Here is a 15,444-nt window from a genome sequence, read left to right on the forward strand (position 1 = left end):
TGACATGATGACACACTAGACAGTGAGACAACACACATGACATGATGACACACTAGGCAGTGAGACACACATCACATGATGACACACTAGTCAGTGAGACAACACATATGACATGATGACACACTAGGCAGTGAGACAACACATATCACATGATGACATGATGACACTGGGCAGTGAGACAACACACATCACATGATGACACACAAGGCAGTGAGACATCACACATGACATGATGACACACTAGACAGTGAGACAACACACATGACATGATGACACACTAGGCAGTGAGACACACACATGACATGATGACACACTAGACAGTGAGACAACACACATGACATGATGACACACTAGGCAGTGAGACACACATCACATGATGACACACTAGTCAGTGAGACAACACATATGACATGATGACACACAAGGCAGTGAGACATCACACATCACATGATGACACACTAGACAGTGAGACAACACACATGACATGATGACACACTAGGCAGTGAGACACACATCACATGATGACACACTAGTCAGTGAGACAACACATCTGACATGATGACACACTAGGCAGTGAGACAACACATATGACATGATGACACACTAGGCAGTGAGACAACACACATCACATGATGACACACAAGGCAGTGAGACATCACACATCACATGATGTCACACTAGACAGTGAGACAACACACATCACATGATGACACACTAGGCAGTGAGACAACACACATCACATGATGTCACACTAGACGGTGAGGACAACACACATCACATGATGACACACTAGACAGTGAGACAACACACATCACATGATGACACACTGGACAGTGAGACAACACATCACATGATGACACACAAGAGCGGTGAGACATGACACATCACATGATGTCACACTGGGCGGTGAGACAACATGCATCATATGATGACACACTAGACGGTGAGACAACACACATCACATGATGACACACAAGGCAGTGAGACAACACACATCACATGATGACACACTAGGCAGTGGAGGACATCACACATCACATGATGACACACTAGGCAGTGAGACAACACACATCACATGATGACACACTAGGCAGTGAGACAACACACATCACATGATGACACACTAGGCAGTGAGACAACACACATCACATGATGACACACTAGGCAGTGAGACATCACATATGACATGATGACACACTAGGCAGTGAGACATCACACATCACGATGATGACACACTAGGCAGTGAGGACAACACACATCACATGATGACACACTAGACAGTGAGACAACACACATCACATGATGACACAAGGCGGTGAGACATCACACATCACATGATGACACACTAGGCGGTGAGACAACACACATCACATGATGACACACTAGAGCAGTGAGACAACACACATCACATGATGACACTGGGCGGTGAGACATCACACATCACATGATGACACACTGGGCGGTGAGACAACACACATCACATGATGACACACTAGACAGTGAGACAACACACATCACATGATGACACACTAGGCAGTGAGACAACACACATCACATGATGACACACTAGGGCGGTGAGACAACACATCACATGATGACACACTAGACAGGTGAGGACATCACACATCACATGATGACACACAAGGCGGTGAGGACATCACACATCCCACATGATGACACACTAGGCGGTGAGGACATCACACATCACATGATGACACACAAGGCGGTGAGACAACACACATCACATGATGACACACTAGACAGTGAGACAACACACATCACATGATGACACACAAGGCAGTGAGACAACACATCACACATGATGACACACTAGGCGGTGGGACATCACACATCACATGATGACACACAAGGCGGTGGGGACATCACACATCACATGATGACACACTAGGCGGTGGGACATCACACATCACATGATGACACACAAGGCGGTGAGACATCACACATCACATGATGACACACAAGGCAGTGAGACATCACACACATCACATGATGACACACTAGGCAGGTGAGGACAACACACACCACATGATGACACACTAGACATTGAGACAACACACACCACATGATGATGACACACTAGACAGTGAGACAACACACATCACATGATTGACACACTAGACAGTGAGACAACACACACCACATGATGACACACTAGACAGTGAGACAACACACATCACATGATGACACACACTAGACAGTGAGACAACACACATCACATGATGACACACTAGGCAGTGAGACATCACACATCACATGATGACACACAAGGCAGTGAGACATCACACATCACATGATGACACACTAGACAGTGAGACAACACACACCACATGATGACACACTAGGCAGTGAGACATCACACATCACATGATGACACACTAGGCAGTGAGACAACACACACCACATGATGACACACTAGACAGTGAGACAACACACACCACATGATGACACACTAGACAGTGAGACAACACACATCACATGATGACACACTAGACAGTGAGACAACACACACCACATGATGACACACTAGACAGTGAGACAACACACATCACATGATGACACACTAGACAGTGAGACAACACACATCACATGATGACACACTAGGCAGTGAGACATCACACATCACATGATGACACACAAGGCAGTGAGACATCACACATCACATGATGACACACTACTGGGCAGTGAGACAACACACATCACATGATGACACACGCAAGGCAGTGAGACATCACACATCACATGATGACACACAAGGCAGTGAGACAACACACATCACATGATGACACACTAGACAGTGAGACAACACACATCACATGATGACACACTAGGCAGTGAGACATCACACATCACATGATGACACACAAGGCAGTGAGACATCACACATCACATGATGACACACTAGGCAGTGAGACAACACACATCACATGATGACACACTAGGCAGTGAGACATCACACATCACATGATGACACACTAGTCAGTGAGACAACACACATCACATGATGACACACTAGGCAGTGAGACATCACACATCACATGATGTCACACTAGTCAGTGAGACAACACATATGACATGATGACACACTAATCAGTGAGACAACACATATGACATGATGACACACTAGTCAGTGAGACAACACATATGACATGATGACACACTAGGCAGTGAGACATCACACATCACATGATGACACACTAGGCAGTGAGACAACACACATCACATGATGACACACTAGACAGTGAGACAACACACATGACATGATGACACACTAGGCAGTGAGACACACATCACATGATGACACACTAGACAGTGAGACAACACACATGACATGATGACACACTAGACAGTGAGACAACACACATGACATGATGACACACTAGGCAGTGAGACACACATCACATGATGACACACTAGTCAGTGAGACAACACATATGACATGATGACACACTAGGCAGTGAGACAACACATATGACATGATGACACACTAGGCAGTGAGACAACACACATGACATGATGACACACAAGGCAGTGAGACATCACACATGACATGATGACACACTAGACAGTGAGACAACACACATGACATGATGACACACTAGGCAGTGAGACACACACATGACATGATGACACACTAGACAGTGAGACAACACACATGACATGATGACACACTAGGCAGTGAGACACACATCACATGATGACACACTAGTCAGTGAGACAACACATATGACATGATGACACACAAGGCAGTGAGACATCACACATCACATGATGACACTGAACCAGTGAGACAACACACATGACATGATGACACACTAGGCAGTGAGACACACATCACATGATGACACACTAGTCAGTGAGACAACACATATGACATGATGACACACTAGGCAGTGAGACAACACATATGACATGATGACACACTAGGCAGTGAGACAACACACATCACATGATGACACACAAGGCAGTGAGACATCACACATCACATGATGTCACACTAGACAGTGAGACAACACACATCACATGATGACACACTAGGCAGTGAGACAACACACATCACATGATGTCACACTAGACAGTGAGACAACACACATCACATGATGACACACTAGACAGTGAGACAACACACATCACATGATGACACACTAGACAGTGAGACAACACACATCACATGATGACACACAAGGCAGTGAGACATGACACATCACATGATGTCACACTAGGCAGTGAGACAACATGCATCATATGATGACACACTAGACAGTGAGACAACACACATCACATGATGACACACAAGGCAGTGAGACAACACACATCACATGATGACACACTAGGCAGTGAGACATCACACATCACATGATGACACACTAGGCAGTGAGACAACACACATCACATGATGACACACTAGGCAGTGAGACAACACACATCACATGATGACACACTAGGCAGTGAGACAACACACATCACATGATGACACACTAGGCAGTGAGACATCACACATCACATGATGACACACTAGGCAGTGAGACATCACACATCACATGATGACACACAGGAACGGTGAGACATCACACATCACATGATGACACACAAGGCAGTGAGACAACACACATCACATGATGACACACAAGGCAGTGAGACAACACACATCACATGATGACACACTAGGCAGTGAGACAACACACATCACATGATGACACACTAGACAGTGAGACAACACACATCACATGATGACACACAGGGCAGTGAGACAACACACACACACATGATGACACACTAGGCAGTGAGACATCACACATCACATGATGACACACTGACAACACACATCACATGATGGCACACAAGACGGTGAGACATCACACATCATATGATGACACACTAGGCGGTGAGACATCACACATCACATGATGTCACACTGGGCAGACATCACACATCACATGATGACACACTAAGGCAGTGAGACATCACACACACTCACATGATGACACACTAGACAGTGGACATCACACATCACATGATGACACACAAGGCAGTGAGACATCACACATCACATGATGACACACAAGGCAGTGAGACAACACACATCACATGATGACACACTAGGCAGTGAGACATCACACACATGTCACACTAGGCAGTGAGACATCACACACATGTCACACAAGGCGGTGAGAGACAACACACATCACATGATGACACACTAGAGTGAGAGACAACATCACCATGATGACACACTAGGGTGGGACATCACACACATGTCACACTAGGCAGTGAGACATCACACACATGTCACACTAGGCAGTGAGACATCACACACATGTCACACAAGGCAGTGAGACAACACACATCACATGATGACACACAAGGCAGTGAGACAACACACACCACATGATGACACACTAGGCAGTGAGACATCACACACATGTCACACTGGGCAGTGAGACATCACACACATGTCACACAAGGCAGTGAGACAACACACACATGACATGATGACACACTAGACAGTGAGACAACACACATCACATGATGACACACAAGGCAGTGAGACATCACACACACCACATGATGTCACACTAGGCAGTGAGACAACACACATCACATGATGACACACTAGGCAGTGAGACAACACACACATGACATGATGACACACTAGGCAGTGAGACAACACACACATCACATCATGACACACCAACCAACAACACAACACACACATGACATGATGACACACTAGACAGTGAGACAACACACACATGACATGATGACACACTAGGCAGTAAGACAACACACACATCACATGATGACACACTAGGCAGTAAGACAACACACACATCACTTCATGACACACCAACCAACAACACAACACACACATGACATGATGACACACTAGACAGTGAGACAACACACACATGACATGATGACACACTAGGCAGTGAGACAAAACACACATCACATGATGACACACTAGGCAGTGAGACAACACACACATCACATGATGACACACTAGGCAGCGAGTCAACACACACATCACTTCATGACACACCAACCAACAACACAACACACACATCACTTCATAACACACCAAACAACACAACACATACTCCACTTGATGATACACCAATCTGCTGTTTATCTCATTATATCAAAAGAGTGTCCTCACTTGTCGTACTTACGTATTCAAACAAGATAACCACTACATGCATATGACTATGGAAAGCATAATTTTAGTTTAATGCAACAACATGTTAGCCTGCATTCTGACCCAGATACTGCTGTGAGCATCCTTGCATTCAGTCTCACAACAAACATCTACACTGCTGGGAATATATTAACTCCAAGAATGCTCAATGTTTAGATAACATACCTGACAATCTTCTGTGCCACAAACTGGTGTAGGTTGGCAAACTGGGAGGACATGTTGGCCAGGGCTGCCAGGCAGTTTGTGTGGAGGTACTTGTCCTGGAAACACCACAGCATGCATGTAGCATGTCACACATCGAAGGTGTTTCTCAACAGCCTTGAACTTACTGACATGTTCAAACGAAAACATAATTCATTGTCATCCTTTTAGTTCTCCTGTGGTTTGGTTGTTCTTTAACACCACACTCAGCAATATTCCAGCTATATGACGACGGTCTGTAAATAATCGAGTCTGGACCAGACAATCCAGTGATCAAGAGCATGAGCATCAATCTGCACAGTTGGGATACAATGACATGTGTCAACCACGTCAACGAGCCTGACCACCCGATCCCGTTAGTCGCCTCTTACGACAAGCATGGGTTACTGAAGATAAATATTCTAACCCGGATCTACATGGGTACAGTTCTCCTGTGAGATCATACTTGACAATGTGACAATGAAGCTACGATCCCACTGTCAGGGTATCATGTCACACAACCAACCTAATCTGACCAACCCAACTACTGAGTTACGATCCCACTGTCAGGGTATCGTGTCACACAACCAACCTAATCTGACCAACCCAACTACTGAGTTACGATCCCACTGTCAGGGTATCGGGTCACACAACCAACCTAATCTGACCAACCCAACTACTGAGTTACGATCCCACTGTCAGGGTATCGTGTCACACAACCAACCTAATCTGACCAACCCAACTACTGAGTTACGATCCCACTGTCAGGGTATCGTGTCACACAACCAACCTAATCTGACCAACCCAACTACTGAGTTACGATCCCACTGTCAGGGTATCGTGTCACACAACCAACCTAATCTGACCAACCGAACTACTGAGTTACGATCCCACTGTCAGGGTATCGTGGTCACACAACCAACCTAATCTGACCAACTGAACTACTGAGTTCACGATCCCACTGTCAGGGTATCGGGTGTCACACAACCAACCTAATCTGACCAACCGAACTACTGAGTTACGATCCCACTGTCAGGGTATCGTGTCACACAACCAACCTAATCTGACCAACCGAACTACTGAGTTACGATCCCACTGTCAGGGTATCGTGTCACACAACCAACCTAATCTGACCAACCGAACTACTGAGTTACGATCCCACTGTCAGGGTATCGTGTCACACAACCAACCTAATCTGACCAACCCAACTACTGAGTTACAATCCCACTGTCAGGGTATCGTGTCACACAACCAACCTAATCTGACCAACCGAACTACTGAGTTACGATCCCACTGTCAGGGTATCGTGTCACACAACCAACCTAATCTGACCAACCCAACTACTGAGTTACGATCCCACTGTCAGGGTATCGTGTCACACAACCAACCTAATCTGACCAACTGAACTACTGAGTTACGATCCCACTGTCAGGGTATCGGGTCACACAACCAACCTAATCTGACCAACTGAACTACTGAGTTACGATCCCACTGTCAGGGTATCGTGTCACACAACCAACCTAATCTGACCAACTGAACTACTGAGTTACAGTCCCACTGTCAGGGTATCGTGGTCACACAACCAACCTAATCTGACCAACTGAACTACTGAGTTACTTTCATCCCACTGTCAGGGGTATCGTGTCACACAACCAACCTAATCTGACCAACCCAACTACTGAGTTACGATCCCACTGTCAGGGTATCGTGGTCACACAACCAACCTAATCTGACCAACCCAACTACTGAGTTACGATCCCACTGTCAGGGTATCGTGGTCACACAACCAACCTAATCTGACCAACCCAACTACTGAGTTACGATCCCACTGTCAGGGTATCGTGGTCACACAACCAACCTTATCTGACCAACCCAACTACTGAGTTATTTTATCCCACTGTCAGGGTATCGTGGTCACACAACCAACCTAATCTGACCAACCCAACTACTGAGTTACGATCCCACTGTCAGGGTATCGTGGTCACACAACCAACCTTATCTGACCAACCCAACTACTGAGTTACGATCCCACTGTCAGGGTATCGTGTCACACAACCAACCTTATCTGACCAACCCAACTACTGAGTTATTTATCCCACTGTCAGGGTATCGTGGTCACACAACCAACCTTATCTGACCAACTCCAACTACTGAGTTACGATCCCACTGTCAGGGTATCGTGGTCACAACCAACCTTATCTGACCAACCCAACTACTGAGTTACGATCCCACTGTCAGGGTATCGGTATCACACAACCAACCTTATCTGACCAACCGAACTACTGAGTTACGATCCCACTGTCAGGGTATCGTGGTCACACAACCAACCTTATCTGACCAACCCAACTACTGAGTTACGATCCCACTGTCAGGGTATCGGGTGTCACACAACCAACCTTATCTGACCAACCCAACTACTGAGTTACGATCCCACTGTCAGGGTATCGTGTCACACAACCAACCTAATCTGACCAACCCAACTACTGAGTTACGATCCCACTGTCAGGGTATCGTGTCACACAACCAACCTAATCTGACCAACCCAACTACTGAGTTACGATCCCACTGTCAGGGTATCGTGGTCACACAACCAACCTTATCTGACCAACCCAACTGCTGAGTTACTTTATCCCACTGTCAGGGTATCGTGTCACACAACCAACCTAATCTGACCAACCCAACTACTGAGTTACGATCCCACTGTCAGGGTATCGTGTCACACAACCAACCTAATCTGACCAACCCAACTACTGAGTTACGATCCCACTGTCAGGGTATCGTGTCACACAACCAACCTAATCTGACCAACCGAACTACTGAGTTACGATCCCACTGTCAGGGTATCGTGTCACACAACCAACCTATCTGACCAACCCAACTACTGAGTTACGATCCCACTGTCAGGGTATCGTGTCACACAACCAACCTTATCTGACCAACCCAACTACTGAGTTACGATCCCACTGTCAGGGTATCGTGTCACACAACCAACCTAATCTGACCAACCCAACTACTGAGTTACGATCCCACTGTCAGGGTATCGTGGTCACACAACCAACCTTATCTGACCAACCCAACTACTGAGTTACGATCCCACTGTCAGGGTATCGTGTCACACAACCAACCTTATCTGACCAACCCAACTACTGAGTTACGATCCCACTGTCAGGGTATCGTGTCACACAACCAACCTTATCTGACCAACCCAACTACTGAGTTACGATCCCACTGTCAGGGTATCGTGGTCACACAACCAACCTAATCTGACCAACCCAACTACTGAGTTACGATCCCACTGTCAGGGTATCGTGTCACACAACCAACCTAATCTGACCAACCCAACTACTGAGTTACGATCCCACTGTCAGGGTATCGTGTCACACAACCAACCTTATCTGACCAACCCAACTACTGAGTTACGATCCCACTGTCAGGGTATCGTGTCACACAACCAACCTAATCTGACCAACAGAACTACTGAGTTACTTTATCCCACTGTCAGGGTATCGTGGTCACACAACCAACCTAATCTGACCAACAGAACTACTGAGTTACGATCCCACTGTCAGGGTATCGTGTCACACAACCAACCTTATCTGACCAACCCAACTACTGAGTTACGATCCCACTGTCAGGGTATCGTGTCACACAACCAACCTTATCTGACCAACCCAACTACTGAGTTACGATCCCACTGTCAGGGTATCGTGGTCACACAACCAACCTAATCTGACCAACCCAACTACTGAGTTACGATCCCACTGTCAGGGTATCGTGTCACACAACCAACCTAATCTGACCAACCCAACTACTGAGTTACGCATCCCACTGTCAGGGTATCGTGTCACACAACCAACCTAATCTGACCAACAGAACTACTGAGTTACGATCCCACTGTCAGGGTATCGTGTCACACAACCAACCTTATCTGACCAACCCAACTACTGAGTTACGATCCCACTGTCAGGGTATCGTGTCACACAACCAACCTTATCTGACCAACCCAACTACTGAGTTACGATCCCACTGTCAGGGTATCGTGTCACACAACCAACCTTATCTGACCAACCCAACTACTGAGTTACGATCCCACTGTCAGGGTATCGTGTCACACAACCAACCTAATCTGACCAACAGAACTACTGAGTTACGATCCCACTGTCAGGGTATCGTGTCACACAACCAACCTAATCTGACCAACAGAACTACTGAGTTACGATCCCACTGTCAGGGTATCGTGTCACACAACCAACCTTATCTGACCAACCCAACTACTGAGTTACGATCCCACTGTCAGGGTATCGTGTCACACAACCAACCTAATCTGACCAACCAACTACTGAGTTACGATCCCACTGTCAGGGTATCGTGTCACACAACCAACCTTATCTGACCAACCCAACTACTGAGTTAGTTTATCCCACTGTCAGGGTATCGTGTCACACAACCAACCTTATCTGACCAACCCAACTACTGAGTTACGATCCCACTGTCAGGGTATCGTGTCACACAACCAACCTTATCTGACCAACCCAACTACTGAGTTACGATCCCACTGTCAGGGTATCGTGGTCACACAACCAACCTTATCTGACCAACCCAACTACTGAGTTACTTCGATCCCACTGTCAGGGTATCGTGTCACACAACCAACCTTATCTGACCAACCCAACTACTGAGTTACTTATCCCACTGTCAGGGTATCGTGGTCACACAACCAACCTTATCTGACCAACCCAACTACTGAGTTACGATCCCACTGTCAGGGTATCGTCACACAACCAACCTAATCTGACCAACCCAACTACTGAGTTACGATCCCACTGTCAGGGTATCGTGGTCACACAACCAACCTAATCTGACCAACCCAACTACTGAGTTACGATCCCACTGTCAGGGTATCGTGTCACACAACCAACCTAATCTGACCAACCCAACTACTGAGTTACGATCCCACTGTCAGGGTATCGTGTCACACAACCAACCTAATCTGACCAACCCAACTACTGAGTTACGATCCCACTGTCAGGGTATCGTGTCACACAACCAACCTAATCTGACCAACCCAACTACTGAGTTACGATCCCACTGTCAGGGTATCGTGTCACACAACCAACCTAATCTGACTACAGAGTCAAACAAGCACAGACTGATGGGGAATTTGTTAAACCAAAGATATTAACAGCCTGGTATAATGTATGATATTTTGAAGTTTATCATCATGATATATTGAATAGTTTGAGTTATACTTTGCAAAGTCCAACCTATCACTGTCGTAGAAATGCAAAATCTGAAATTAAACACCTGAACTGCGAAAAAGCGCCAACTCAGCACTTGCCAGATGGGCATGTAGAGCGCATATATAGCATTGTAAAGTATGTATGATGCTGTCCGCTGAAAATATGACAGGGTTCTGTCCAACAATCGAAGGGAGGTAATTCAAATCTACAGGACCTGATTACCTCCCCTGTTCCAGCTGATTCTCCGCTATGTCCTATAGCAAGATGCATGGGAATATTTACCATTGACTACAGTCTGGGTCTGGCAAGGTTGTGGGCTGTCACAAGGTCCTCCCAGTGACATCTCTGTCTATAACGTACTCACCCTCATGCGTGTCATGTTGAACTGGACTGTCTGTATCACAACAAGGATGAGAAGTCCTCCCAGTGACATCTCTGTCTATCACGTACTCACCCTCATGCGTGTCACGTTGAACTGGACTGTCCTATCACAACAAGAGATGAGAATCTCTGTCCTCCCACCCTCATGTGATCACGTTGAACTGGACTCTCTGAGAAGTCCTCCCAGTGACATCTCTGTCTATCACGTACTCACCCTCATGCGTGTCACGTTGAACTGGACTGTCCGTTATCACAACAAGGATGAGAAGTCCTCCCAGTGACATCTCTGTCTATCACGTACTCACCCTCATGCGTGTCATGTTGAACTGGACTGTCCGTATCACAACAAGGATGAGAAGTCCTCCCAGTGAGATCTCTGTCTATCACTTACTCACCCTCATGCGTGTCATGTTGAACTGGACTGTCCGTATCACAACAAGGATGAGAAGTCCTCCCAGTGAGATCTCTGTCTATCACGTACTCACCCTCATGCGTGTCATGTTGAACTGGACTGTCCGTGTCACAACAAGGATGAGAAGTCCTCCCAGTGAGATCTCTGTCTATCACGTACTCACCCTCATGCGTGTCATGTTGAACTGGACTGTCTGTGTCACAACAAGGATGAGAAGTCCTCCCAGTGAGATCTCTGTCTATCACGTACTCACCCTCATGCGTGTCATGTTGAACTGGACTGTCCGTGTCACAACAAGGATGAGAAGTCCTCCCAGTGACATCTCTGTCTATAACGTACTCACCCTCATGCGTGTCATGTTGAACTGGACTGTCCCCTCATGCGTGTCACAACAAGGATGAGAAGTCCTCCCAGTGACATCTCTGTCTATAACGTACTCACCCTCATGCGTGTCATGTTGAACTGGACTGTCCGTATCACAACAAGGATGAGAAGTCCTCCCAGTGACATCTCTGTCCATAACGTACTCACCCTCATGCGTGTCATGTTGAACTGGACTGTCCGTATCACAACAAGGATGAGAAGTCCTCCCAGTGAGATCTCTGTCAGTGGTCGCTCCTTGAACCACAGGATATTCTTTAGATTCTGAAATATCAGTGTGTTGGTTGTATTCTTGTGGAACCATCCTGTGACTGAGAATGGAATTACGTTGCTCTTAGCTCTGATCTATCAAGAAGTGGTTCAACCATACATGACGGATGATGGTGGCTGCACCATTACGCAAGCTCTCGCAGCCCAGGATCACTCAAACATGTTCATCAACAAAGTATTTGCAAGTACATCACTATCAGACATTACTGGTGTCATTTCAGGTTTGAGAAATAGATGTCTATTACAGTACAATTTACATGACTCCAGCTTTATCTACCAGCAGTGATTTGCTTTCATCAGTATGAACAGAAGGCTCTGATTGGTCACAGCTCTAGGGCACACAGTGTGCGAAATAGCCACTGGCCCGCTAGCCTGTGGCTAGTAAAAATCCAGTTGGGCCAGTAAAGCTCCAGTCACTGGCCTGGCTGGTTAGTAAACTTTCATGGGGTCATTTTGTAAATATATCACTCTCTCCGACTTGTTAAGTTATAATACACTTTTAAATCATGCAAGATTATTGCCCGAGAAAAATGTTCAATATATTAGCACAGCTTAATGATGAAACCAGTGTCTACATTCAGATTTTGGGCTAGTGACTTATAACTAGCCTGACTGGCTAGCAAGATTCGGGAAACTATTTCGCACACTGTGGGCAAACATAGCTTTCAGGTTGTTTGAGCAATTTCAATGATTTGGCCAGCCTGAAGTTTTTGTTCTTTTAAATCAAATCATAAACCAAAAGTCACTGTGTTCTTTTATCTGATTGGTTGAAAAACAGGATCAAATGGAATTTCGACTCCCTGAAATTGCAAGACTATTTGCTGCGCATTAATATGTACAAATATCGCACACAATTGTATTGTTGCGTCGTCATTCAAATCATATTGTGATGTAAAGCTGGAATGATGTCACAAATGAGCAGTTACAGATGTTACCATGGGAACCAGCCGAAATGGCCATCTGATGACACTAACGCTGTTGGTTCCAAATGAATTCCTGTGCTTCAAATACCCAATGACGCTCGGGAAATTGGCCAACACATGATGTTCATCTGCTAATTACCAGATGACAGGGCTTTTTCTGCCCTGTATGCTTATCGATTTGATCGCTGTGTCAACAATCAAAGATAGTACACAAGCAGAACAGACAAAACACATATCTATGGTAAATAAGTGTTGTTTAAATATTCGAATCAAGATCAGTGGTACTTCCTGATGCTAGGAACTCCAACATAATAAGGAACCACATACTACAACCAAGTCTACATAACACTCAATGAAAATGGCTGTAATGCAGGATAAGTGAGTGAGTGAGAGTGAGTGAGTGAGTGAGTTTTGTTTTTACGCCGCTTTTAGCAATATTCCAGCAATATCACGGCGGGGGACACCAGAAACATTTCCGTGACATTTTTTCTCAAGAATTGAGTTTGTGAATCAAGTAAATTTATTTTTAAATAACCTTGCTATCAATTTTGCACATCTTGCACATCAAGAACTTGCTTTTATGAAATTAGTAAATCTGCACTGTTTTTAAGTGTATTCATAGTCTGAATTTATCATCCAAATTCTGTAGGAACTAAACTGGTTTGGTGTAAACCATGTAAGTTACTCACAATTTCGTGGACTGCTTTGTTGAAAACTTCATCTTCACTAAGTACAAGCAGTATAATGAGAGCCATGTAGATGTGATGTGAGTTGCGCTCCTGGGCTTGGTAGAGGATGTGAAGTAGAGGCATCACCTGTAACATGGCAACAACACATGTAACATGACAACAGTTCCATAACCTGTAAACTGACAACAGTGTCTTCACCTGTAACATGACAACAGTGTCATCACCTGTAACATGACAACAGTGTCATCATCTGTAACAAGACAACAGTGTCATCATCTGTAACATGACAACAGTGTCATCATCTGTAACATGACAACAGTGTCATCACCTGTAACATGACAACAGTGTCATCATCTGTAACATGACAACAGTGTCATCATCTGTAACATGACAACAGTGTCATCATCTGTAACATGACAACAGTGTCATCATCTGTAACACAACAGACATCAACATGAACAACAGTCATCATCTGTAACATGACAACAGTGTCATCACCTGTAACATGACAACAGTGTCATCACTTGTAACATGACAACAGTTCCATAACCTGTAAACTGACAACAGTGTCTTCACCTGTAGCATGACAACAGTGTCATCACCTGTAACATGACAACAGTGTCATCATCTGTAACAAGACAACAGTGTCATCATCTGTAACATGACAACAGTGTCATCACCTGTAACATGACAACAGTGTCATCACCTGTAACATGACAACAGTGTCATCATCTGTAACATGACAAGTGTC

General features: G+C 45.4%; 1 protein-coding gene across 1 annotated transcript in view; it reads right to left on the reverse strand.

Annotated features, from left to right (window-relative positions):
• LOC124286180 (dymeclin-like) overlaps positions 1–15,444 on the reverse strand; it is a 40,923-nt gene that overhangs the window by 10,936 nt on the left and 14,543 nt on the right. Inside the window, 3 exon segments of the mRNA XM_046722528.1 lie at positions 6,383–6,477; positions 12,962–13,075; positions 14,694–14,819. Of these exon segments, the coding sequence (XP_046578484.1) occupies positions 6,383–6,477; positions 12,962–13,075; positions 14,694–14,819 (335 nt within the window).

Source organism: Haliotis rubra, unplaced genomic scaffold, assembly GCF_003918875.1.
Source record: "Haliotis rubra isolate DU_JTF1 unplaced genomic scaffold, ASM391887v1 Scf378, whole genome shotgun sequence".
NCBI lineage: Eukaryota > Metazoa > Mollusca > Gastropoda > Lepetellida > Haliotidae > Haliotis > Haliotis rubra.